This window comes from Jaculus jaculus, chromosome 5 (assembly GCF_020740685.1).
Source record: "Jaculus jaculus isolate mJacJac1 chromosome 5, mJacJac1.mat.Y.cur, whole genome shotgun sequence".
Taxonomy (NCBI): Eukaryota; Metazoa; Chordata; class Mammalia; order Rodentia; family Dipodidae; genus Jaculus; species Jaculus jaculus.
The window spans coordinates 109,209,310-109,237,217 of NC_059106.1; the positions used below are offsets into that span (position 1 = coordinate 109,209,310).

General features: G+C 45.9%; 1 protein-coding gene across 1 annotated transcript; it reads right to left on the reverse strand.

Annotated features, from left to right (window-relative positions):
- Positions 1–467: 467 nt before the first annotated feature.
- On the reverse strand, positions 468–27,689 carry Mfsd2b (major facilitator superfamily domain containing 2B). Its single transcript, XM_045149171.1, has 14 exons — positions 27,591–27,689; positions 15,283–15,408; positions 12,783–12,907; positions 10,798–10,921; positions 10,377–10,455; positions 10,157–10,287; positions 7,008–7,098; positions 6,788–6,909; positions 4,901–4,984; positions 4,212–4,292; positions 3,915–4,024; positions 3,498–3,644; positions 2,940–3,116; positions 468–1,416 (listed from the first exon to the last, which is right to left on the reverse strand). Exons 1-14 carry the CDS (start codon positions 27,687–27,689, stop codon positions 1,392–1,394), a joined length of 1,521 nt encoding a protein of 506 aa, XP_045005106.1. The 3' UTR covers positions 468–1,391.
- Between the last annotated feature and the right edge of the window lie 219 nt (positions 27,690–27,908).

Below are 27,908 nucleotides of genomic sequence, written 5' to 3' on the forward strand. Positions count from 1 at the left end.
TAGTCTCACACCGGCCTGGAACTCAAGGCAATCAATCCTCCTACCTCTGAGATTAAAGGCGTGAGCCACCATGCCCAGCTAAGATAGCCTTTTTTCCTCCAAGGAACTCCAGCCTTGGGAGGTAAGGTAGTCCACAGTCACAGGAAGAGAAACTCTTCATTTAAAAATATATTTTATTTATTTGTTTGAGAGGGAGAAAGAATAGGCATGCCAGGTCCTCCAGCCACTGCAAACAAACTCCAGATGCTTGCATCCTCTTGTGCACCTGGCTTATGTGGGTCCTAGAGAGTCGAACTGGGATTCTTTGGCTTTGCAGGCAAGTGCCTTAACCACTAAGGCATCTCTTCAGTCCAACCCTTCATTTTTTTTGTGTGTGTTATTTATGTTTTATTTATTTGAGAGAGACAGAGAATGAGAGCACCAGGGTCTCCAACCACTGCAAGCGAACTCCAGGCATATGTGCCACCTTGTGCATCTGGTTTACATGGGTCCTGAGAAATTGAACCTGGGTCCTGTGGCTTTACAGACAAGCGCCTTAACCACTAAGCCATCTCTCCAGCCCTGTGTTGTTTTACTTTTGAAACAGTTTCATGTGACCCAGGCTAGCCTCAAATTCACCATGTCGTTGAGGCTAGCTTTGAACTCAGTCTTACTTCTATCTCCCAAGTGCTGGTATTATAAGCATTTGTTTTTGAAAAAATAAACCTCAGTGGATCTTCCTCAAAGACATGACCTCAAGAAAACCATAATTCCTATAGAATAGAACTTGAGAACAATATTTCCCACTTAAAAAAAATGATTGTCTTTTTGCAGCTCATGCCAGCCTCTGTCTACTGATAAAAGCAGTGTTGTCAATTCTGGGGAGCTCAGCAAAATGTTGGCGAGACATCCACATGCCAGGGTGGGCTGTACTGAGTCTTTTCCCCACTGCTATCCCCATTCTCTCCCCATTCTCTCCTCATGGTTAGTCTCTGAATCTACCGATATGTCTCAGAAATGTCACTGTCCAATCTGCCCATTCATGTGGTGCCTCGGGCCCTCTGTGTGGAGCCTGGGGGCAAGCAAACCTGTGTGTCTTGTCTTCCTGTGTGGGAGCTTTCCCATCAAGGTCTGGTGCTCCCACAGAAGTGCAGGCCAGGCTGGGAGGAGCTTGCTGTTTACAAAAGTAGTTGCAGTAGGCTGCTTTCCATGTCTGAGGCTGCCTGACAGTCATGGAAACCAGCCTGAGAGGCTCTGTGATCAACAGGCAAGAGATTCAGGCCCCTCCCTTCAGAAGATCACTAAGTCTCCATGCCACAGCAGAAAGTGCTGATGCTAAGCTGCTACGTATGTGCTCAAGGACTGAGGACAGATGGCCCAGAAGGCGCAGGCTCCCACTCTTTCCCAAAACTTCAGGCAAGACTGTAGCTGGTCCTCCTGTGGGAAGAGAAGAAGCCAAGAAGAAAGATGGGGGTGAGACTAGGTCTCTGCCATGACACAGAGTTCCACAGACGTTTCAGTTCCTTATCTTGCCAGCAATTCCCTCCTTCCTAGTCCTGTTAAAGCTCCACCCCTTCCTCCACATCTTATCAAGCAAGTCTCCATTGTGCATTGCTGGAGTGATACTCTGCTGAAGTCTGATGTCATCAGCTCTGAGAAGTGAGGAGCTAATGATTCAACTTAGTGCCACCTTGGGTGGACTTGTGTACGATGGACATGTGCTCCTGTATTTCTCAGTTAAGAACATCTGTGGTACTGGGCATGGTCAGTTTGAGGCCATCCTGTGGCTACATAGTGAATTCCAAGTCAGCCTGGGCTACAGCAAAATCCTACCTGAAAAAAACTTAAGAAGAAAGAAAGAAAGAAGGAAGGAAGGAAGGAAGGAAGGAAGGAAGGAAGGAAGGAAGGAAGGAAGGAAGGAAGGAAGGAAGGAAAGAAAGAGGAAAGGAAAGGAAAGGAAAGGAAAGGAAAGGAAAGGAAAGGAAAGGAAAGGAAAGGAAAGGAAAGGAAAGGAAAGGAAAGGAAAGGAAAGGAAAGAAAAGGAAAGAAAAGGAAAGAAAAGGAAAGAAAAGGAAAGAAAAGGAAAGAAAAAGAATATCTGTGAGCGTGGTGTTGATATGGCAGCACATGCCCCCTGAGTACTGACTTGGGCTCTGTGCAGCGCTCTTGGAATATAAGCATGAATAAAATATAGCCCCAGCTTGCAAGACCCCATGCTGTCCTGGGGAAAGCAGCCAGCACATTCTTCCCAGGCAGTGGCATCAGCGCTCTGGTAGGGGAAAGACAAGGTTAGAGAGCTGCCAGGCTGCCATGGGAAGGATGAGCAGGAAGCTCCCAGGTTTTGGCACCAGGACAGATAATGGTACCATTCACCGAGGTTGAGGGGGCACAGAAAGAGAAGCTGAGCTCAGTCATGGGCTGTGAGCCTGGCTGACATGCCTGTGGGGCAGTAAGTGCAGATGAGCGTTGAGAGTTGTCCACATGGAAGTGGAACTGGAAGGTCGCACAGGGTGGAGGCAGCTTTAGGAGCCACAGATGTGAGGTATTTTAGGGTACAAAGGTAGACAGAGGACCCAGGGAGATACGGGGACCCACCAGGTAGTCCAAAGACTGAGAAATCAGGCGTTAGAGAGTATGAGAAAATCTAAGAGCAGGCCAGGCTTGGTGGCACTCATTTAATCCCAGCACATGGGACGCAGAGGTAGGATGGTCACTATGAGTTCAAGGCCAGACTAAGGCTAAGTCGTGAATTCCAGTTTAGAGTGAGTTCCTACCTCGAGAAACCAAAAAAGAAAATCTAAGAGCAAATAATGTCACTGAAGCTAAGGCAAGTCCCCAAAGGCAGGGCAGCTCAGCTGGAGTACAGCAGACATGCATAATCATTAGGCTTTGATGTACATGTGTGTTGCCCTGGAGCTGGGAGCCCTGCCTGTGTGTACCCAAGTACATGCATTGCCCACCTCCGAAGTTTTAGCTGGCAAGGGATGTCCTGGCTTGGCACCCTAGGAGAGGGGCCAAACATGAGGATACACAGACCAATAATGATCATGCAGGTGGGCACAGCTCCAATGAGGACTTTGAGAGTGAATACCACCTCCTCTGTCTGCTGGCAGGCGCCTGCTTTATATCCTGTAAACCTGGAGAAACACCACCCCATCCATGAGGTCAGTCCTGAGTGTGATGCCTTGGGTATAGGAATCAGGCATGCCATCCCCCCCACCCCCAACTCTACCCTCTCCTGAAACTTCATTTCTTGGTCAGTTCTGCCTAGTTCTGCAGGAGGGAGTATGGAGTAAACCCAGAGTTGGGGCCTCCAAAAGGACACAGTCCTCTCCAGAAATCCCCCTCAGTCATGTGCACAGGGCAACCTAGGGAGGTGACGTCTCAGACTGCACAGAATGGAGCCTGTGCTCCAGACTCAGGGTGCTTTCTAGCTGGTAGAGTGGGGGCTTTATCCTTCCCTTCCCACCCTACTGGTTCTTTTGCATCTCCTTCTTGTGTCCAACCCTGGTACTGACTCCAGACTGAGGGTGGAGATGCCCAGGGCGCCTGCGCCTGCAAGCTTAGTAAAAAAGACATAGGATGAGTAGAAGATGGTCTCCACGCCTGGGCCGTGCTGCTGCTGCTGGAGCTGGAAGTCATCCACCACGTTTGGCAGCATGGACCTGAGGACAGACGCATGGAGCTAGCTCTTTTTATCTCCTTGAAAGCTTGTGAGCCCTTGGGGAATGGAGACTGGGTCGGGATCTACTCTGCCCAAGACCAACCGACATGTAGCCAGCTATGTCTGTGTTCCCCACCATTCTTACTGTTGGAGCCCAGATGGAGAGTGCCCTTCATCTCCTGCACAGGCTAGCCCGGGAGAATGGGACATCAGGTTATATGGAAGCAAGTGAGGTTCCCATCCCATCCTCCTTTCCCCTCATGCAGCCTACCAGGGTAGCAGCAAGGACACGGCAATGCTCACGCCAGAGAAAAAGGCCACGACGTAAGCCACGGGCGCTGAAGGCACAGCCACCAGCAAGACTGAAGCAGGCACCATCACCTGCGGAGGCAGACTTATAAGCTGGTCCGTGTACTTCTTTCCTACTTTGCTCATTCATGGACACACTCATCTCATGAATATTAAGAGGCCCTGCTGCTGGCCCTGTGCCAGGCCTGGCAGACACAAGGGAACACAGTGCCATGGCTACCTCCTCAGCCCCCCAGGCATCACCCCCTGCCTCACTCACACAGATCCCAAATGCTGATGTCCTCTTCCCAAATCGCTGAAGAACCCACTCCCACAGTGGGGTGCTCAGTACAGCTGAGACCTGTGAGCAGATAGCATCATCACACTAGGACCTGGTAGCCAGTGCCTTCTTCCAGGATCTCAAAGTTCTTGCATTTAAAAAAGCTCCTGGGAGGCACAGGTAGGAGGATTGCCATGAGTTTGAGGCCACCCTGAGACTATATAGCGAATTCCAGGTCAGCCTGAGCAACAGTGAGACCCTACCTCAAAAAGCAAAAAATTAAAATTAAAATACAATAAAACGGCTCCTGGGCTGGAGAGGTGGTTAAGGTGCTTGCCTGTATAGGCTAGGGACCCAGGTTCGATTCCCCAGTACCCACCTAGGCTAGATTCACAGGGTGGTACATGCATCTGGGATTCATTTGCAGTTGCTAGAGGCCTTGGCACACCCATCTCTTTTTCTCTCTTTTCCTCTGTCTACCTCTCCAATTAAAAATAATAATAATAAATGAATAAGGCTCCTTTCTTGGTTTGAACCAGTAGCTACTGACTTTGACCCTGGCCCCAGCTCCACCTTCTACTGGAGTAAAACCAAAGCAGAGACTAGAATGTGACCTCCATAACTCTGGCCACACATGTACCCAACTCAGGCCCCCACAGGTCCTGGCTTTCACACCCAGTCCCCCTTACCAGGATGGTAAGCACCAGGTTCTGGATGTGGTCGTGTAGTCGGGATGCGTGCATACAAAACAGGACAAAGTAGCTCTCCTCCACCTGAGGAGGTGGACAGGAAGTGGGCATGTGCAGGGAACAGCAGAAACTCAGAATCAAACGCAAGGATGGGATCACAAGTCTGATTTCTTCCTCGTGTCCTTGAACTAAATACCTGCTGCCATGCAGTTTCTCCCCACAGAGGATTGTCCCCATCACAAATATATGACCATTCTAGTCCCCCGTCACTCCTTGCACAGCTAAGATTAAGTGAAATGCTGTGCATGGTGGCATATGCCTGTAATTCCAGCAATTTGGAAGGTGGAGAAACTTATATAGTAAGTTCAAAGCCAACTAGAGTCTGTCACACACACATCCTCCCTCCCTCTCCCTCCCTCCCTCTCTCTGTCTCTCTAAAGCAGGTAGACTTCACTAACTTCAAGTAACATAAGAGGATACCTTCCCAGATTGGGCTTCCTAAGAACCCCAACCCCACAATGCTGGAGCCTGCCAGCTGAAAGGGTTTGGCCTGATGGGGAATGAGGATTACAGAAAGACAGGAGAGCCAGGCGTGGTGGCGCACGCCACGCCTTTAACCCCAGCACTCGGGAGGCAGAGGTAGGAGGATTGCCATGAGTTCAAGGCCACCCTGAGATGACAGAGTTAATTCCAGGTCAGCCTGGACCAGAGTGAGACCCTACCAAAAAAAAAAAAAAAAAAAAGTCAGGAGAAAGAACAAAAGTAAGGACTCCAGTCCAGGACTGAACCCTGGTTTATTTCTCAGCAGTCCTTTATTTTATTTATTTATTTTTTTTTTATTTGAGAGCAACAGACACAGAGAGAAAGACAGATAGAGGGAGAGAGAAAGAATGGGCGTGCCAGGGCTTCCAGCCTCTGCAAACGAACTCCAGATGCGTGCACCCCCTTGTGCATCTGGCTAATGTGGGACCTGGGGAGCCGAGCCTCGAACCAGGGTCCTTCGGCTTCACAGGCAAGCGCTTAACCGCTAAGCCATCTCTCCAGCCCTCAGCAGTCCTTTTTAATATCTTCTTACAAACAGTTTTCCTATGGACAAAAATTCCATGACCTTCACACAGGTTTCTATCAAGAAAACTCCTTTCTGTTACAGAGTTTTTGCACTTCAATCACTTCTCAGTACAAAAGATTACCCCAAAGTTGGGAAACAAACAAACCCTTTGATCCCAGCAACACAAACATAGATCTTAAGGAAATGGCCAGCTCTTATCAGTTTCACTGAATAAACGTAATCTTGCTTACATGTAGGTGCTAAAGTCTTTCTGCCAAACGGCCCAGAGTTATGGAGACAAGGCCAGCCAAATGACTCCCCAACACCACAACCCCACTCAGGCCTCTGCTCCCAGCACCAGCTCTGAGTGCGGGAGGGTGGGGGGGGGGAGATGAGTCAACAGTTAAAGGCACTTGCTTGCAAAGCCTGACAACCTGGGTTCAGTTTCCCAGTACCCACATAAATGCAGATGCACAAAGTGGCACATGTATCTGAAATTCATTTGCAGCAGCAAGAGACAGGTATTCTCTTTCTCCTTTCTTCCTTCCCTCTGCTTACAAATAAATAAAATTATTTAAAACATACACACACAGCCCTAAACTGGGCATGGTAGTACATACCTATAATTCCAGCACTTAGGAAGTAGAGGCATGAGGAGCAATATATTGTTCAAGGCCAGCTTCCGCTACATAGCAAGTTCAAGACTAGCCTACGCTACATGAAACCCTGTCGCAAACTCCTCCCTTGCCCCTCAAAAGAAAAACCAACCTCAAGCATAACTGTTAGGCTGAGGGGCTGCATGCTGAATGTGTATGCAAGGTCAGCACAGCTTGACATACCTGGACTGCAGCAGAGATGAGCAGGAAGGAGACTACCAGACTCAAGTAGGGCGGGTGCCTGACAGTGATGCCCAGCCCAGCCAGGAAGCTCAGGCCCTGACCTGAAGCTGGGGCAGAAGAGTCTGCAACACAGGAAGGTCACACCATGGCTTGGCAAAGTTCAGAACCCACCCCCAGGAGAAGCCCAGCTTCTAGTGTCTGCCTTGCACACCCGCCATACCTGGTGGCTCTTTCACTCCTAGGCAGAGCAAGCCGCCACACACAGGGTAAGTCATAGCAACCACAGCAGCTGCGATGCAGTAAAGACGAGTCTGTAGGGCAGGGAAGAATTGGGTTGGCCTGATGTCTCTAACCATGGAGGCCATCAGGGGTACCTCCCAGTGCTGGCAGAGGAACCTCATGTTATATCCAAGGATGCTGGGTTCTCCTCTGGGTCGGTCAGTAGATAGGTCTAAGAGTCCAGAAAAGTCCTGCTACCTACGTGCCTTTTTCTGACTCTTTGCTTTCTCTGTTCAAAAGGGTTCAAAAAGGTTCAAAGTGTTTGCTGTCCTATCTTACTCAGCAAACCTGGATAACTGCTGACTTTGGTGCTCTGGACCCTGAAGTTATAATGATATGGCTGTCCCCTCCCATTGCCAATAAGGGGCTGGGTAGAGGGCAACTCCATAGCATTGTGACACGTGGTGGCCCAGATGAATTCAGAAAGCAGAACAGTACAGTATTACTTGTTGTTCAGAGAGAATACAGCGGTTACAAAAATACAGATAAAGGGCTGGGGAGATGGCACAGGAGGTTAAAGGCTCCTGCTTGCAAAACTTGATGGCCAAGATTTGATTCCCCCATACCCATGTAAAGCCAGATGCACAATGTAGTACATATGTGTAGTTTGTTTGCAGCAGCAAGTAAATAAATAAAACATTTATTTATTTATTTGAGACACACAGAGAGAATGGATGTGCCAGAACCTCTAGCCACTGCAAAGGAACTCCAGACACATACATCACCTTGTGCATATGGCTTATGTGGGTACTGGGGAATTGAACCTGGGTCCTTAGACTTTGCAGGCAAGTGCCTTAACCACTAAGCCATCTCTCTAGCCCTAAAACAGTTTTTAAAATGCATGGTGCTAGGCTGGGTATTGTGGCTCATGCCTTTAATCCTAGCACTAGCACTTGGGAGGCTGAGAGAGGATATCTGTGAATTTAAGGCCAGCCTGAAGCTACAGAGTGATGGTAAGCCTGGGCTATTGTAAGACCCTACCTCAAAAAAAAAAAAAAAAGAAAGGAAAAGAAAAGAAAGAAAGATGCAGCCAGGTGTAGTGGCACACACCTTTGATTCTAGCACTTGGGAGGCAGGTGTAGGAGGTTCTCTGTAGGTTTGAGGCCAGCCTGAGACTACATAGTGAACTCCAGGTCAGCTTGGGCTAGAGTAAGACTCTACCTGAGGAAAAAAAAAAAAAAAACAAGCCAGGCGTGGTGGGGCACACCTTTAATCCCAGCACTCAGGAGGCAGAGGTAGGAGGATCACTGTGAACTCAAGGCCACCCTGAGTGAATTTCGGGTCAGCCTGAGCTAGAGTGAGACCATACCTTGCAAAAAAAAGATTCTGGACCTGTGCTCACATGAAACTCCACCTCCCAGAAATGAGGGCCTGGAGTGGGTAGAGAGAGTTTCAGGAGGGGCTTCTAGCCCCAACAAGGCGGTACTATGGTACAGTCAGAGGGCAACTCACCCATCCTAGCTAAAGGCACAGAGAAGACACCTACCTGGTGGGTCCCAGGGCTGGAGGCTGCAATGTTTTGATTGGTGCAGGGCCTAGTGGGGAAGTGAGTTAACATCCTACATTTGCTTTCTTTTATCTTTTTATTTTTATTTATTATTTATTTATTTATTTTTGGTTTTTCAAGGTAGGGTCTCACTCTAGACCAGGCTGACCTGGAATTCACTATGTAGTCTCAGGGTGGCCTTGAACTCACAGTGATCCTCTTACCTCTGGTTCCCAAGTGCTGGAATTAAAGGTGTGTGTCATCACACCTGGCTTCATTCTTTCATTTATTTATTAAAAATCTTTGTTTTATTTTGTTTTTGAGAGAGACAGAAGGGCAGACAGAAAGAGAGAGAGAGAGAGAATGGGTGTACCAGGGCCTTCAGCCATTGCAAACACACTCCAGATGCATGTGCCTCTGGCTTATGTGGGTCCTGGGGAATCTAACTTGGGTCCTTTGGCTTCACAGGTACCTTAACTGCTAAGCCATCCCTCTAGTCCCAGAATTTGCTTTTCTACCATGTTCCCAGACACAGGGACCCCACTTTGAGAAGAATAACTTGATGCCTCCTTATAAATCTGAAATATTACTTTAAAGGCAAGGAAATAAATTGGGTGTGGTGGCACACATCTATAAGCCTGGCACTTGGGAGGCAGAAGGATCAGTAGTTCAAGATTATTTTTGGCTAGGTAGGGATTTTGAGGCTAGCCTAGTTTAGACACACTGTCTCTAGATAGAACAAATGATAGGTGATAGATAGGTAAAAACAAACAGGCAAAAATGCCAACATAAGGAAATTTAAAGAGGTCCACAGCTAAGCCAGGGGAGGGGCAGCCTGTGCCACATCCTTAAGGTGAGGGTTTCCTATGTTCAGATTCTTGACAGTAACCCCTGATGGCTGAGGTATGGTGAGGGACTGGATGCTATGTCAGAGGCTGAGGGCGGGGTGAGAGAGGATGGTAGAATGGCCAGGGTATGGCAGTGTGATATAGATAATTGAATCAATTCTAGCAATTTCTGGTCTGAAAAACGGACATATTGGTAGTAGACTGGGGGGGGAGGGTTGAGAAGGAGGAAGGAGTAAAAGGACCCCCAGGACTGCAGAATAATGTCATGTGCTTAAAGAAGAGGAAATAAGTGATGAACTTGATGGATAAAGTAGCTGTGTGTCCTGCCATGGCTGAAGAGGAGTCTGTTCTGAGGGAGGGAAAGAAGCCTCTTCTGTTTACCCTCTCCTTTCACCACTTCACACTGCCTTGTTGTGTTCAGGACACAACAAGCCTCTATCTTCTTCCTTCCCACAGGCCCCTCCTGCCCTGCCTGGTGTCTCCCTCACTTTGTCCCTTCTCTGGAGTGTGCCACCTCCCTGCAGATGGCCTGCGGATCTGTTGTTCTAGTTTATGTCTAGACCGAACCAGGAGGAGACAGACTGAGCAGAGAACCTGCTGGGATGTGAGGCTCATTAACTCAGCTAAAGCAGCACAGAAGGAATGAGGGTGCAGTGAGGCCCTCAAAAGATAAGGAGGGGCTAGGGCCTCTGGGCCAGAGCAGCCCCAGAGGAAAGAGACGATGACCCTTCAAAGGAGGTCACTTCAGGCACTCACCGCATCTGGAGAGACAGCCGCACTCCTGGGGAGCACAGCATCCTCACACTGCTGAGACTGGTGAGCACCCGACACGATGAGCCCATGGAGGGTGGCTCCCATCAGCGTCCCTGCCATTTCCATGGTCATCCCTGAGACACAGCATGCAAAGGTGATCCACAAGGGCTAGGTGCAGGATCCCAGGGACAGTGCCTCCCATTGGCCTCAGGCCTGCACTTACGGTATGCAGTGGCAGAGTCCCGTTCCCTGGGGCTGGGGGTGAGGATCATAGTGAGCGCCGTGTAAGGTACCTGGAAGAACTATGGTGGCCCAACAGAGCTTAGTATGGCCCCTACACTCACATTGATGAGTGTGGAAAGTCTCCCTATTTTGTCATGCTAAGGCCAGCCATCACCTTGTCCCACCCAGGCACCCAAGTGTCAATCTGGCACATCCCTATGGATCACCTAAAGGTCAGAGTTAAGAGTCTCAAAAGCAAGAGCCCTAAGCAGAGTCACCATAGCTGATGACAGGTTCCAGGCACTGATGACCAGGTAAGAGCAGTAGGTCTGTGGCCCCCAAAACCCTTACCACCAATAGTGACCACAGCCAGCAGTGGAGCTCACGAGAACCAAGCCCAGGAAGGGAGGCCTCCTGCTCACCGTAGCCAGGGCCTGGAACAGGCAGAAGAAGGTGGTGTACCAGAGGCCTCGCAGGCTGGTGAAGGGGGGCAGGAACCACAGGAAAAAGTAGGCCACAGCGATGAAGGGCATGCAGCCCAGAATCCTGCAAAAGCACAGCTGAGCTATAGTGTCTGCAGCACCAGGACTCGAAGGGCCTGACCGGGTTAGGGTTACCCTTACCCCTTCCCTGCCCCTTGAGAGGCCCTGGCCAAGGCTCTCACAGTGGAAGCTAAGGAGACAGGCAGAGCAGAGTAGTGGAAGGGGCATTCACTGCTGGGGTACTTGGTACTTTGTGACACCTGTATTTTGATACTGGAGGGCTACAAGCATCACTGGGTGGTAGACCACTTGGGTCGTGTGCATAAAGGCCCTGAGTTCAGGCTCAGCACTGCCTTCCCCTGCAACACTAAGGGCAGAGGAACCAGCACAAGGAAGTTGTAGTCCTCTGAGACCTGCAATGGCCTCTAGCCCAGACTGACCACACTGACTCACAGGCTAGACCTTGGGAGTCCTGGGGGCTTCATAGCCTCGTCTCAATGGCTGAGAGTCCCTGAGAGTGTTCTGAGCTATTGCATGACACAATTGACCCTAGCAATACTGTCCAGGCTTAACTCCTAACTGTCCATACAGGGTGTCCATTAAGGAGCTGGAGGAATGGCTTAGTGATTAAGTCATTTGCCTACAAAGCCAAAGGACCCAGGTTTGATTCCCCAGAACCCACATAAGCCAGATGCATAAAGTACAGCATGCATCTAGAGTTGCTTTGCAGTTACTGGAGGCCCTGGCACTCCCATTCTCTTTCTCTCTCTCTTTGCCTCTTTCTTTCTGTCAAATAAACAAACAAATTATATGTATATATATGAAGCAGATTATGGGGCTGGAGAGATTGCTCAGTGGTTAAGGCACTTGCCTGGAAGCCTAAGGACCCATGTTCTACTCTTCAGATCCCATGTTAGCCAGACGCACAAAGGTGAGGCAAGTGCAAGGTTGCATGTGCCCACTAGGTGGCGCCAGCGTCTGGAGTTCGATTTCAGTGACTGAGGCCCTGGCATGCCAATTCTGTCTTTCCTCTCTGTCTCTCTCTCTCTCTGAAAAGAAAAATAAAAAAATAAAAATAAATCAATAAAAAAGAAGCAGGTTATGAGTTAAAGAGATTGCTTAGTTGTTAAGGTGCTTGCCTTGGAAGCCTAAGGGCCCAGGTTTGATTCCCCAGTACCCACATGAGCCAGATGCACAAGGATGCACATGTGTCTGGAGTTTGTTTATAGTGGCTGTAGGCCCTGGTATGCCCATTCTCTCCACCTGACTCTCTCAAATAAATAAAAAAGAATATTCCTAGAAATCCATAGTAATTACCCTTTAAAAAGGTTTTTTTTAGAGGTCTGGAGAAATGACTTAGTGGTTAAGGTGCTTGACTGTGAAGTCTAAGAACCCAGGACTGGTTCGATTCCCCAGTACCCAGGTAAGCCAGAGGCCCTGGTGTACCCATTCTATCACAATGTGCCTCTTCCTCCCTCTCTCCCTCTCTCTGTTTTTCTCTCTCTCTTTCTATCTCTCTCTTCCTCAATCTCTATCTTAAATATTTTTTTTGAAAGAAGCAGGTTATGCTGCACATGGTGGCACATGCCTTTAATCCTAGCACTAGGGAGACAGAGGTAGGAGGATTGTCATGAGGCCACCCTGAGATTACATAGTGATTTTCAGGTTAGCCTGGGCTAGAATGAGACCCTACCTAAAAAAAAAAATAAAAAAAAAACAGAACTGGGCATAATCCCAGCACTTGGGGGATAGAGGTAGGAGAATCTCCATGAGTAAGGCCATCCTGAAACTACATAATGAATTCCAGGCCAGCCTGGGCTAGAGTGAGACCCTACCTTGAAAAACCAAAAAAGGAAGAAAGAAAGAGGTTATAACAAGCTGACATCAGGCTCAAGGTGGGTCTTAAGCACCAGGAGGCTGCTCACCAGGGTCTGAGCTGGCCAGACCCAGTCCTCCTGCTTCTGTTGATGAGGAAGCCAGCAACAGGGTCAGCAACTGCCCCAGACACCTTCCCTCCAAACAAGGCAAGTGACACTTGTGCAGCAGGGATCTGAAATGGACAGGGAGGAGGAGAGCACAGTTAAGGCCACAGAAGAGTCAGAGAGGTGACTTAGGGTGACAGAGGTAGACATCTGGGTTCACAATAAAAATGTTTCACTGATTTTTCTGACTGCATGAACAATACACTCAACAGAGCACATTCCATAGCATGGATTCAGATCAGCACTGTGTGTGTACAACACGTGTGCTAGATGTGCATACATGTCTGGTGTATGAATGGTTTTTGTTAATAATAACAGCAACAACTTCTTTTATTTATGTATTTTTTTAAGTTCTTTCTGGTTTATTTTTATTTATTTATTTGAGAGTGACAGAGAAAGAGAGAGAAAGAGGCAGATAGAGAGAGAGAATGGGTGCGCTGGGGCCTCCAGCCACTGCAAACGAACTCCAGACGCGTGCGCCCCCTTGTGCATCTGGCTAACGTGGGACCTGGGGGACCGAGCCTCGAACCGGGGTCCTTAGGCTTCACAGGCAAGCGCTTAACTGCTAAGCCATCTCTCCAGCCCATGATGTATGAATGTTTGTAGATATGCACATCCAGTGTGCATGATGACGTCACTGGGGTCAAAAGCATGCATAGCCTGGCTTTTTACATGGGTACTGGGATCTGAACTTAGGTTTTCATGCTTTTGCAGTTCTCACTCATTGAGACAAGCTCTAACTCTCCAGCTCTAGCCCGTAAAACTGATTTCTGGGGGCTGGGGAGATGACGCAGCAGCTAAAGGTGCTGCCCTTGGCTCAGCTACCTAGCACCCATGTAAAGCTCCTCAAGGGCCAGACTTGTTTGTAGCAGCCAGATTACCCGTCTCAAAGGTAGGACAGACAGCCTCTGACCTCTTCTCCACATGCTCTGGGCTGTGTGCACCCACATACATACATACACACATAAATAACTACTTTTTTTTTTTTTTTGGTTTTCGAGGTAGGGTCTCACTCTAGCTCAGGCTAACCTGGAACTCACAATGTAGTCTCAGGGTGGCCTCAAACTCATGGCAATCCTCCTACCTCTGCTTCCTGAATACTGTGATTAAACGTTTGTACCACCAAGCCCAGCTTCTGATTTTTTTTTTTTTTTTTTTTTGAGGTAGGGTCTTGCAGTAGTACAAGCTGACCTGGAATTCACTATGTAGTTTCAGGGTGGCCTCAAATTCACAGCAATCTTTCTACCTCTGCCTATCGAGTGCTGCGATTTAAGGTGTGCACCACGACCACTCCTGGCCTTTTTTTGTTGTTTGTTTGTTTTGGTTTTTCAAGTCAGACCGTCGTTCTAGCCCAGGCTGACGTGTAATTCACTATGTAGTCTCAGGGTGGCCTTGAACTCCCAGCAATCTTTCTACCTCTGCCTCCCCAGTGCTGGGATTAAAGGCGTGCACCACCACGCCCCACCATTCTTGCTTATCCTTTATCATCTATCATTCATCCTGCAGCTGACATTAAAAACTTACATAATTTTCTCCACACTTGTATTTTAATCATGTATAGCACATACCTATGTGCACACATATACAAAGTTTCTCTGTTTTCTTAAAATGGGATCTTTTAATATTTATTTATTTATTTTTTCGAGGTAGGGTCTCACTCTAGCCCAGGCTGACCTGAAATTCACTATGGAGTCTCAGGGTGGCCTCGAACTCATGGCATTCCTCCTACCTCTGCCCCCTGAGTGCTGGGATTAAAGGCGTGCGCCACCATGCCCGGTTTACTTATTTATTTTTGAGGCAGAGACTCACTGTAATCCAGGCTGCTCTATAATTCACTCTGTATCCCAGGCTGGCTTTGAACCCACAGAAATCCTCAGTCTTCCCAGTCTGGAATTAAAAGCATGTGCTTTACTGTAGCTTTTCTCTTGACAGTGCATCAGGAAATATCTCAAAGTCAATTGGTATAAAGTATTCTTTTGATGACTGTACCATAGTTTATTTTGTGGATACAGTACCATTCACTTATCTAGAACTGCTTATATCATTGAACATTTTCTTTTCTCTTCCTTCCTTTCTTCCTTCTTCCTTCCTTCCCTCTCCCTACTCTCTTTCTTTTTCATTCTTTCTTTCTTTGGATAGGTTCTCTGGTAGGTGGCCTTGGACTCACTGTGTAACTGAGACTGGCCTTAACTCTTCCTGCCTCTGCTTCCCAAGTGCTTGGACTATAGATGTGGACCACCACGATTTCTCATTTTCCCAGTATAAACAGGCTGCAATGATATCCCTGAAGACGTTGTCCTTCACAGCCTTCTTTGCTTGTTAAGCTTAAGTCAAAGAGCTGTCTACCAAGGCAAGAGTGGGCCCGTGGAGCACGTAGGGGAGAAGAAAGACCAGACATCGAAGAAGATGTGAGCAGGGGCCCTGGGCTACTGCCCACACTCACCTGTGCCACATCAAGTAGGAAGAGCTGCAGATAAAAGGCTGAGGCACTGGAGGCCACCTGGTTGGGGACTCCACCAATACCATAGCACACCTTCGTACAGAATGAGAGGCGACCAGCTCCGCTGTCCTGGGGGAGACACAGGAATTAGTCCCTACCCATGAGACACAAAACAGCTCCCTATACCCCTAAGACTTATGTAAGCATCCCATGTCTTGTTCCCTATGATAGTACGAAGCTTTTCTTGCAACTTTGCTTCATTTTGCCCCAAATAATCCTAGAAGAAAGTGAGAGATAATTAAAAACAGAGAGAGAGAAAGAGAAAGAGAAGAAAAAACAGGGTTGGAGAGATGCTTAGTGGTTAAGGTGCTTGCCTACAAAGCCAAAAGACCCAGGTCCCACTCCCCAGGACCCACTAAGCCAGATGTACAAGGGGCGCATGCATCTGGAGTTGTTTGCAGGACTGAAGGCCCTGGCATGCCCATTCCCTCTCCCCCCATACATAAATAAATAAAATACATTTTTAAAAAATAGGAAAGAAAAAACATTCTAAACTCTGGCCTCTGACCCTTTCCAGGGAATTTTTTTTTTTTTCTTGTATTTCCTCCAATGCTTCCTGCTAGAGCCAGCCTCTTTAATTTACAAAGTCAGCAACTGGGATGAGCTTTGAGTCCTTGAAAGAAATCTCTCTCTCTCTCTCTCTCTTTTTGTCTTTGCAGACCTTGTTTTCCTCATCTGTCAAATGCAGCATTCCTGCCACCTTCACAAGGTTGCTGTGATGGATAACTGAGAAGGTGGCCTCAATAACTGTTCAGTGTTCAGAGTTTCTATGAGCTACTTGGTGAGCCCCTGGCAGCCTGTAATAAGCTGTGGTGAGAACACTTACCCCTCAGACACCAGTAAGCATTTCAAACCAGAGCCTTTCTTCCTTCCTTCCTTCCTTCCTTCCTTTCTTTCTTTCTTTCTTTCTTTCTTTCTTTCTTTCTTTCTTTCTTTCTTTCTTTCTTTCTTTCTTTCTTCCTATTTCTTTCTTTCTTCCTTGACAGCACTGACACAATGTCAGGTATATAAGTGTGGAGTATGTATATAAATATCACAATCCCTAAGCCATGCAGTGGACTCCTAACTCAAATTTTCCTGCCTACTCACAGTCCCACATGGGTGCTTTGACAACAATCTAAGCATAACATGATCAGAAGACATCCAACTGCTAAACCAGCTCCTAACCCTGTTTGCCCCATTGTGTTAAATGACAGTTTGCTCATTAGGCCACAAACCTAGAAGCCATCCCTGGTTCCTCTTGAAGAGTTAATAATCTTCCCTGTAAACTAAAGGGAACTAAAGAGTTAATAGCTATCCCTAAAGCTTGAAGGCAATAAAGAAGTTTGACACCCTTCCCTGATTGAGGTACTTTCCTTAGCCTAGATGGCCTTGAAGGACCAGAGACCATCTGAGCATCCTCCCTTAGACATTCCTGGCTGAAGAAGCCTATTCTGAACAAGGACACAAACAGCTACAATTTTCTTATCAACTGCACCTGGTCCAGTCTGGTTTTCTTAGGATCCTCCTTATAAATTTACACCCCATGTAACATCTGCTGTTGTCTGGCTAAATATATATATTATGCTTATCAAAGTGTCCAGTAAGTACTTCTCTTAATGTTCATACCCTTATATTAATACTACTCTCACTTTTGGTAGAGAATCTTCTCCTTTCAGATGGCAGTGACCTTGGGACAACTCAGAAGGTATCATGGTGATGGAAAGAAATAACCACAGTGCTCAATACTACAATATCTCTATCACACCTTCCAAGGCTCAGGGTCTAATGTGGAAGAGGTGGCAGAAAGAATGTAAGAGCCGGGCTGGAGAGATGGCTTAGCGGTTAAGCGCTTGCCTGTGAAGCCTAAGGACCCTGGTTCGAGGCTCGGTTCCCCAGGTCCCACGTTAGCCAGATGCACAAGGGGGCGCACGCATCTGGAGTTCGTTTGCAGAGGCTGGAAGCCCTGGCGCGCCCATTCTCTCTCTCTCCCTCTATCTGTCTTTCTCTCTGTGTCTGTTGCTCTCAAATAATTAAATAAAAAAAAAAAAAAAAAAGAATATAAGAGCCAAAGGAAGGGCAGGACTCCATACAACATTCTCCCTCCAGACACAAAATGGCCTGGATATCCATGGCCTCACAAGTGCCTGACACTACCTACACAAGGCCATCATAAGAGGAGGAAAAGATCATGACATCAAAATGAAAAGAGAGACTGATTGAGATGGAGAGGGAGTATAATTGAGAATGGAGTTTCAAAGGGAAAAGTGCGGGGAGGGAGGGTACTACCACAAGGTATTTTTTATAATCATGGAAGTTGTTAATAAAAATTTGCAGCAAGCCGGGTGTGGTGGCGCATGCCTTTAATCCCAGCACTTGGGAGGCAGAGGTAGGCGGATTGCCATGAGTTCGAGGCCACCCTGAGATTACATAGTGAATTCCAGGTCAGCCTGGGCTAGACTGAGACCCTACCTCAAAAAGACCAAAAAAAATAATAATAATAAATAAATAAATAAATAAATAAATAAATAAATAAATAAAAAATTTGCAGCACTTGGGAGACAGAGGTAGGAGGATTGCTGTGAGTTCAAGGCCACCCTGAGACTCCATAGTGAATTCCAGATCAGCCTGGACTACAGTGAGACCCTACCTCAAAACAACAACAACAAAAATTTGGAAATAAATAAGTAGAAAAAAAAGTTTACACCCCAGCCTGGCTCACTGCTTCAGCCTTCATCGTGGGAAAGCTGAGGCCCCTTGCTGTTTTCTGTAAATAATAGTCTTGTCTGTAGAGATCAAATCCGGTGTTCTCTTTTGCTTTTCTCTTACACTTTCCGTACATTTCTGGTGCTGCCACTCGGATACCCTTCTGGGGCTTCTGGGCTGCATGTTCCCCCACCGCCACCTTCCTCTCTCCTGCCAATGTTTCACTGGCTCAGGAGTAGAAAACCTCACTGTGCTCATTACTCTGAACTGAACAACTGCCTGCGACCTGAAATCTTCAGTCCCTCCAGCTTGATACCTGGGGCTTCTTCCTTTTCTTCTTCTTTCACCTTCTCCCCCTGGACTTTTGAACTCCAGACTAGAGGCCTCTCGCCATGTGATCCACTGCATCCACACCCTCATCAAATTACAACTTCAGGACAAGGACAAGGTATTTGTTCTTGGTCTGTGGCGGAGAGCCCTGCCTCCGACCTTAGAAACTCTGGGAGTTTCTCACTTTCGGGCCATGGATGATTGGAGACTCTGGGAGCCTCCCATGTGTCCTTCCACCAGACACCCCAAGCTTTAGGAGTGTGAGGATGCTCCCTCCTAAACCTTGGGTTTTGTTTGCCCTCCCTAAGCCTGGACGTCCCTGGTGTTGGGACTGGCCACTCTAATCTTTGTCCTCTAAAATGGGCTCTAAATTATCTGTTCCAAAAAATACTCCTTTGGCATGTCTCAAGCCTAACTTAAAGGAGCTCAAACTTTCTGAGCTCCTGCCTGCCAAATTACTCCCACTCTCTATTCAAATTTGGCTATAATATTCCTTAGATAATGGCCACCACTGGCCTAAATTTGGTGCTTTTGATTTTAGTATTCTTATTGATCTTGATAACTTCCCCAGAAGACATGGTGAGTGGTCCGAGGTCCCCTCCTTCACGGCTTCTTTGTCTCGGTTCCCACCCTTCCCTTTGTACTTCTTGTTCTACCTTCCAAATTCTCCTCGGTCACCAAAACCCTCTAAAATCCTGTCCCTTCTAAAACTCTACCTCTCACACACAGTTCTGACTTCTGACTATGACTTTCCAGGGTCTCTCCCTCTCACTCCAAATTCAAGCCATCTCACTAAATCAAATTCAAACTCTACCCTTAAAAAAAAAAAAACTGCCCGGTGTGGTGGCGCACACCTTTAATCCTAGCACTGGGGACGCACAGGTAGGAGGATCACCAGGAGTTTGAGGTCACCCTGAGGCTACAGGGTGAATTTCAGGTCAGTCTGAGCTAGGGTGAGACCCTACCACGAAGAAAAAAACCCTCCTGTCTTTACTGGGCCTCTTTAACTTCTTCTACATATGGATATCTAATTTTTCTCTCCTTGCTAAAAGTTAAATTCACTAAACAATTTCTTGGGTTTTTCCTTTCTTTCCCTTTCCCCCCTTCTTTTCATTACAAGCCACACACACACACACACACACACACACACACACACACACACACACACAAACGTCAACTTAAAATTCAAACCACTGGCTGGTGCCCCGTTAAGATTAACTTGTCACCAATTTAAAGTATAACTAAGGGGACTGGGGAAATGGCTCAGCAGTTACAGCATTTGCCTATAAGCCTAAGGACCCAGGTTCAATTCCCCAAGAGCCATGTAAGCGATGCACAAGGGGGCACATGTGACTGGAATTCATATGCAGTGGCTAGAGGCCTTGGTGTGCCCATTCTCTTTTTCTATCTGTCTCTTTCTCTCTCATAAATAAGTAAAATATTAAATATATATATATATACATATATATACATATATATAAAAAACTAAAATCTTAAAAGGATGTCTCTCCATGTTTCATGTTGTCATGTCTAATGTTGGCTAACAAGGTCATGTCATGTATTCTATATTTCATGTAGTCTGTTCTTATGTATGACTACATTTATGATTATTAATTGTTCCAGTGCTTATGGTCATTAAATGTTCTGATACTCATATATTTTAAGATGATATTAAATTATTAAAGCCAAGTTTACAATATATTTGAAATACGGAACCTCTATGTTTTTGATAACATGCCTGTTCATACTTACTACAATAATAGATATATTTGTATACCAAATTCTAACCTTGCTTCTACAAAAAGAGATATCCGAAAAGACTTTATAAGGTAAAAGACTGTTGCTAGGTATGTCATTAAAAGGATATAAAAATGATATGAAAAGGTTATAAGACTTACACTGAAAAAGGTTTGGGTTGCCTATGATAAAATGGGTTAACTTAAAAGTTTTCATTCTTCATATTTTTTCTCAACTTAATTGTTCATATAGGTCAGATTTTAGTTTTTGTAATAAGTTGATAAATTTATTTATATTGTAATGTCTCAAATCAAAGTTAAATTGAGCTATACCTATATTTCCTACTGTTAAAACTCTGACTACGGGGCTGCAGGGATGGCTTAGTGGTTAAGGCGTTTGCCTGCAAAGCCAAAGGACCCACATAAGCCAGATGCACAAGGGGCACACACATCTGGAGTTCATTTACAGTAGCTGGAGGCCCTGGCATGCCCATTTGCTCTCTCTCTCACTCTTTCTCTGCTAAATAAATAAATATAAAATATTTAAAAATACAAATAATTTAAAAACTCTAATTACTAAAAAAACTAAATGTTTAAGATCAAGATTCACTTTTAAAATTTTTTTTAAAATTTCATTTATTTAAAAAAATTTTGTTTATTTTTATTTATTTATTTGAGAGCAACAGAGAGAGAAAGAGGCAGATGGAGAGAGAGAAAATGGGCGTGCCAGGGCCTCCAGCCATTGCAAATGAACTCCAGACACGTGCGCCCCTTGTGCATCTGGCTAACGTGGGTCCTGGAGAATTGAGCCTCGTACTGGGGTCTTTAGGCTTCACAGGAAAGTGCTTAACCGCTAAGCCATCTCTCCTGCCCCAAGATTCATTTTAATGAGTTTGTTTGTTTATTTAACCTCATCTAAATGTAACATAAAAACCAAAATATCAAATTAATATAACTGACCTTCTAAATATTAAAAAAGAAAGAGATAAGTCTATGGGGACTATTGACCTAGGAAAATGGGAAGACGGACAATCAGAATCCAGACAGTCTATTTCTAATTAACCACAGGGACAAAAAAATATATATATACATATATATATATGCAGAAGTTAGAAAAAAACTCAAATGGTCATATTAAAAGTCCTATGGTAAGAAAGTTCTCGTTGGTAGTCATGAGATGAACTGACTAAGGAAGATAAACTAGAGAGAAAACTTTAAATGTTAATAAGTATGTAGACGAAGGTATGAGTAAACTTAAACAGAAAGTTAAAGACAAAGTTGATTAAATCTTTTTAAAAATATTTTTTATTTCTTTATTTATTTGAGAGAGAGAGAGAGAGAGAGAGAGAGAATGAGCATGTCAGGGTCTCCAGCCACTGCTAACAAACTCCAGATGCATGCGCCCCTTGTACATCTGGCTTACGTGGGTCCTGAGAAATCAAACCGGGGTCCTTAGGCTTTGCAGGCAAACGCCTTAACTGCTAAGCCATTTCCCCAGGCATTTTTTTTTTCGAGGTAGGGTCTCACTAGCCCAGGCTGACCTGGAATTCACTATGTAGTCTCAGGGTAGCTTTGAACGCACGGTAATCCTCCTATCTCTGCCTCCCAAGTGTTGGGATTAAAGGCGTGCACCACCATGCCCAGCAAAGTTGATTAAATCTTAAAGTACTTGATCAGATTACAGACTCCTTGAGATACATAAAATGACTATTAACCTAGGGCTTATATCAGACTAATAAAGGATGGCTCTGACTGATAACAGGATGCTATAATGTTCAGGTGGTAAACTTAAAAACTTTAACTCATTGATCTGGTCATGATGATGGTTGTAAAAGACTGACTTAAAAGTTCTCAACCAAGTTTTCTATGTTCCTCTATTTGTCAACCTTTTATTATTTAATAAGATTATTATATCTTAAAAAAGATCCAAACAAAAAATGTTAACCGTAAGGTGGTTCCTGTCCTGTTCATGCTGGGTGATTTTCACTGAGATTATTGTTTAAGTCTTATAGAAGGTGATTCAGTCATTGTAACTTTGTTCTTAGGGAAACTAAAGAAACTAATTCTGTCCTAGAAAAGCCTGCAATATACAAACAATGTTAATATAGTTTGCGCAGGCCTTATATATTCTGCTATTCATAAATATTGCCTTGTGTTAAACTTAGAAAATGGTTCAATGATTAAAGGTAATTGATGAAAAAAATCACTTTATGTCTATCATAATGTCTCTAATGTATGTTAAAATCAGACTAATTTAGCTCAACACTGACCAGGTTTGGCCTTTTTTTTTTTTGGCTTTATTCTTAAGCTATGTATACTCAGTCTCAATCAAGGTTTTTACTTAAATAATTGTCTCATTTCTTGTATCTTAAGTTCATTGCTTATAGATATATTGATACTTAAGACATGTTCCCTGCTAGAGAAAGATGATCTTTAAATGGTGCTGTTCTGTTTCCAGTTTGTGGGGTAATTGGTTCCCACACAGGTATCTAAACTAATCAAAGATGTTACCAAATACAAATGCCAAAACTTTATGCTGACATGTTCTTCCTGTAGTTATAACTAATACACATTTTAAAAATAAGATGGGCCTACCTTATAAAAAGCTGCTTCTCAGCCTGCCATGGTGGCGCAGGCCTTTAATCCCAGCCCTCAGGAGGCAGAGGTAGGAGGATTGCCAAGAGTTGGAGGCCACCCTGAGACTCCATAGTGAATTCCAGGTCAGCCTAGGCAAGAGTGAGATCCTACCTCAGAAAAAAAAAAAAAGCTGTTTCTCTGTATTTCTCTTGCCTTAATTGGTTACACAGTTCAAACAATTCTCTATAATAAGGTGATAAATTTATAATATCATACCTCATATTATGATAAAAGAAAAGTTATAGGCCTCTGACACACAGTTATGTCTTGTACTGTAATAAACTTTCATGCTAATTATGTTCCATACTACATAGTCTTTTGTACTGACACTGTAGTTTTTGTACTGTTTCCAAGGCCATACTTTGTATTACAACTTCTGACCAGTACTAAAATTATCTTATGTTTTGTCTTAACTCCACAACTCAGCTGCAGATATCTCTCTATTAATTAACCCTTCACCTCCTTTCCAATCACCCTGTCAGTCAGAGCCTCCTCAGTGACGTCTCTGCTTTTACTTATGTTCCACTCTTGACTCAGTAGTCAGAGCTGGGGCATAGCTCAGTTGGTAGAGTGCTTGCCTCTCCAGTGGAGGGCATGATGGTGCTTCCTGTAATTCCAACACCACAGAGGTAGAGACAGGAGGATCAGTAAGTAATTTAAGGTCATCCTTGGCTACATAGTGGTGAGGCTAGCCTGGTGTCTAAAATAAAGCACCACACCAACCTGGCCGGGTGTGGTGGCTCACACCTGTGATCACAGCACTTAGGAGGCTGAGGTAAGATTCCTGACTTTGAGGCCAGACTGGACTACAGAGTGAATTTCAGGTCAGCCCGAGCTATAGTAAGACCCTGACTCAAAAAAAATTCATTAAAAAATAATTATATTCTGGGCTGGAGAGATGGTTTAGCAGTTAAGCGCTTGCCTGTGAAGCCTAAGGACCCCGGTTTGAGGCTCAATTCCCCAGGACCCACGTTAGCCAGATGCACAAGGGGGCACATGCATCTGGAGTTCATTTGCAGTGGCTGGAGGCCCTGGCATGCCCATTCTCTCTCTCTCTCTCTGCATCTTTGTCTGTCACTTTCAAATAAGTAAATAAACATAAAACAAAAAAATTTTAAAAAGAAAAATAATGATATTCCCTCACACCCTGTGGCTCTTACATTCTTTCTGTACTACCTGAGCCTTGGTGGGTGAGCTTTAAGTCTACTTCAGTGTTGTGCTCTCAGTAGATCTGAGATTTCTGCTTTGGTGTATCTTGAGTATCCTCAGTGTCTGTCTCCATCACCCTGGTGCAGGCATTGCCCCCATCCCACAATGATTGACTGCTGCTCTCACAACTCACAGCCCACAACTCTGTGGTTGAATACCAGCAATCCCAGTAAGGAGGGCCATAAGTGGAGTGCGGGTAGTGAGGAGGGAAATGATGGTACCAACACATGATGTGTCTGTACAAAGTTTCTACTTAACAATAATTTTAAAAAATAACTAAAACAATAGGGTCTGGCATGGTGGTACATGCCTTTAATCCTAGCACTCAGGAGGCTAAGGTAGGAGGATCACTCTGAGTTCCAGGCCAGCCTGAGACTACATAGTGAATTCCAGGTCAGCCTGGGCTACAGTGAAACACTACCTCAAAAAAAAAAAAAAAAAACAGTAAATAAGGGCTGGAGAGATGGCTTAGTGGTTAAGGCACTTGCCTGCAAAGCCAAAGGACTGTTTCCAGTACCCACATAAGCAGATGCACAAGGTGGTGCATGCATCTGGAGTTCATTTACAGTGGATGAAGACCCTGGCATGCCCATTCTCTCTCTCTTTCAAATAAATAAAATAAATAATAAAATAAGGGACTGGAGAGATAGCTAAGTGGTTAAGGCATTTGCCTGCAAAGCCTAATAACTTGAGTTTCCCAGTACCCATGTAAAGTCAAATGCAGAAAGTGGCACATGCATGTGGAGTTTGCAGTGGCTAAGTGGCTAGAGACTCTGGCATGCCCACTCCTGCCCCCCAGCTTTCTCTATTGCTGTCTTTCTTCTCTGTCTCTGTTTGCAAATTATAAATAAATAATTAGTTTTAAAAATTTGGGCTGGACATTGCCGAGGCCCTTGGTTTCCCACAAGGAATAGATGGTAAGACCCTATTGCTCCACATACTTGGGCTGCAAGGCCACTGAGAAATCCTGCTGAAACTGAGCTGATAACCTCCTCCATGTAAACCAGCTGACAGAAAGCTGGAAGAAGCCATTCTACATGTAGTTCAATGGGAGAAAGAGAAATCACCAGTGAAGACACTCAACAGTGGACACTGCAAGCCTTATAATTGGCCAGCCAGGCCAAATGAGCCAATAGGTGCAATAGTGGCACATCTGTCATGGTGGAAACAAACTGCCCTCAAATTGGACTGGAGGCCCACACCATGGGGGGGGGGTGGAGAATACATCCCTGATACTGAAAACTTAAAACAGGGGTAGTCATGAGCCCTGTGGGTGTAACATCTGCTGATGTCTGGATAAATTGATATATTATGCTTATCAAACTGCCCAGTAAGCATTTCTCTTAATATTCATACTCTTATATTAATGCTACTCTCACTTTGGGTAGAGAATCTTCTCTTTTCAGATGGCAGTGACCTTGGGATGACTCAGAAGGTATTGTAGTGCTGGAAAGAAGTGACTGGAGTACTGAGTAACATCTCGATCACACCTTCCAAAGCTCAGGGTCCATTGCAGAAGAGGTGGCGGAGAGAATGTAAGAGCCAAAGGAAGGGTAGGACTCCTTACAACATGCTCCTCCAGACACAAAATGGCCTGGATATCCATGACCTCACTGTGCCTGACACTACCTACACAAGACCATCATAAGAGGAGGAAAAGATCATGACATCAAAATAAGAGAGAGACTGATTGAGATGGGGAGGGGATATGATGGAGAATGGAATTTCAAAGGGGAAAGTGGGGGGAGAAGGATATTACCATAGGATATTTTTTATAATCATGGAAAATGTTAATAAAAATTAAGAAAAAAAAAGGGACTGGAGAGATGGCTTAGCAGTTATGGCATTTGCCTACAAGCCAAAGGGCCTCAGTTCAATTCCCCAGGACCCACGTAAGCCAGATGCACAAAGTGGCACATGCTTCTGGAGTCCATTTGCAGTGGTTGGAGGCCCTGGCACGTCCATTCTTTCTCTCTCTGTCTCTCTCTCCTCTCTCTCTGCCTCTTTCCCTCTCTCAAATAAATAAATAAATTTTAAAAATTTAAAAAAAAAAAAAAAAAACAAGCCAAAGGGCCCAGGTTTGATTCCCCAGTACCCACATAAAGCCATATGCACAAGGTGGTGTGCATGTGTCTGCAGTTCATTTGCAGTGGCTGTTCTCTCTTTCACTCTCAAATAAATAATTAAAAAAAAAAAAAGATGTATCTAGCTAGGCATGGTAGCGCACGCCATGAATTCCAGGTCACCCTGGGCTAGAGTGAAACCCTACCTTGAAGAAAACAAACAAAAATGTATCCTTTGAAGCAGTAAGTGTAAAGATGCGAGGATTCATTTTTCAGCCTTTGCTTGGGGACGGAAGTGGGGTAGAAGAGGATTACACGCTGCCTATTTCAGTATCTTGCAAACACCACAAACAGTCTGTTTGGAAGGAAAGGTCTTCCTAGATAAAAGTTTTATCACTCTCTACACACGTTTCCTACCCCTAAAAGAAAACCACACACTCCACAAATTCATTCTTTTTCTGACATTTGTGAACATTTACTTAACTTCTAGAAGAACTTAATAGGCAGAACCCTGCATGACTGAATTTATGTCCTATACAAAGTCTCTTTATTAAATGAATCTATCATGTTTTTAGAACTTAGAAGGACAACCAGAGAAAATCCAGCTCAAAGTGGGATACAATACAGCCTTGCGGTCTTCATCATGACAGTTTTGTCTACTTTGGTCATAAGCTTTTCACAGTCCGCTGAGTATGCTTCACAGACTAGCTGTGTGACCTCGGCCTGGTAGTTAGCCCACTGAACTTCCATTTCCAGATACACAGGATATATGTACTTCACAGGGTTGTTAGAATTAAACATTGGTGCTTCATGGGCAATGTTAGTTTTCTTTCTTGCCATTAATCTCACCCTAAATTTCCCCGCAAAGCGAGAATCCCCAGGGCTTGCCTGCGAAGCCTAAGGTCGAGGTTCGATTCCCCAGTACTCACATAAACTAGATGCACAAGGTAGCGCATGCTTCTGGAGTTCGTTTGCAGTGGCTAGAGGCCCTGGGGTGCCCATTCTCTCCCTCGTTCTCTCTCTCATAAATAAGTAAAAACTAATGTCTTTGTTTTAAAACAAGAGAGGCGGGCTGAGGTGATGGTCAACCGAAGCCCCAGAATGCCCCACTGTGGCGCTGAAACCAATCTTTAGCATGACTCCCTTTCTCTCCAGCACAGTCTCAGCAAGAGCCACAGCCCACCGCCCACAGGGGATGCAAAGGGAGCGAGTACCCTCACCTCACTTGTGGAGCACACTGCCAAGTCATCCCTGCAGACAGTCTCCTCATGAAACTCTTGCTGCCTGGGTGGCATCGGGTTTGAGAGAAAGGGGCTAAATGCACAGGATCTGCCTGAAGCGTCTCCGGTATCTAGATGCCTGCAGCGGGCTGGACAAGGACCCTAGCCTAGGATAAGGACATCAGAGACTGTCCTGACCCTACTGGCTAGGACTGAGGTTCCCGTCCTGTTCTCTCGGGGGTGCCCCACTACCCTTAGACACTCTCCACTCTGCCAAACTGGGGAAAACGGTGTCACAGCCGGCTGTGAAGCCCCCTGGGTCTGGGTCGGCAGGTGCCTCTCCGCCGCCCTGCTTCCCCGCCGCTCCTCACCGAGCTGGGCTCCCGCGGCCCGGGCTCCGGCTCCGGCTCCGGCTCCGGCTCCGCAGCGTGCGCCTCCGCCGCCCGCGCCCCTGCGCGCGAGGACGCCATCGCCGTGGCCGTGGCCGTGGCCGTGGCCCGCGCGGCCGGCTCCTCGCGGCGGGCGGGGCCCAGTGCTATCGCGGCGGGGCGGGCCGAGCCCCAGCCCCCGCCCCGCCAGCCCCAGGAACCCGCCCCGCCGCGCCCGAGAAACCCACAAACCGCGGTTTCTTTTCTCCAGGGAGGAACATGCCTGGGGGAGAAAAAAGCTGCCAAGAACCCCATTCTCTC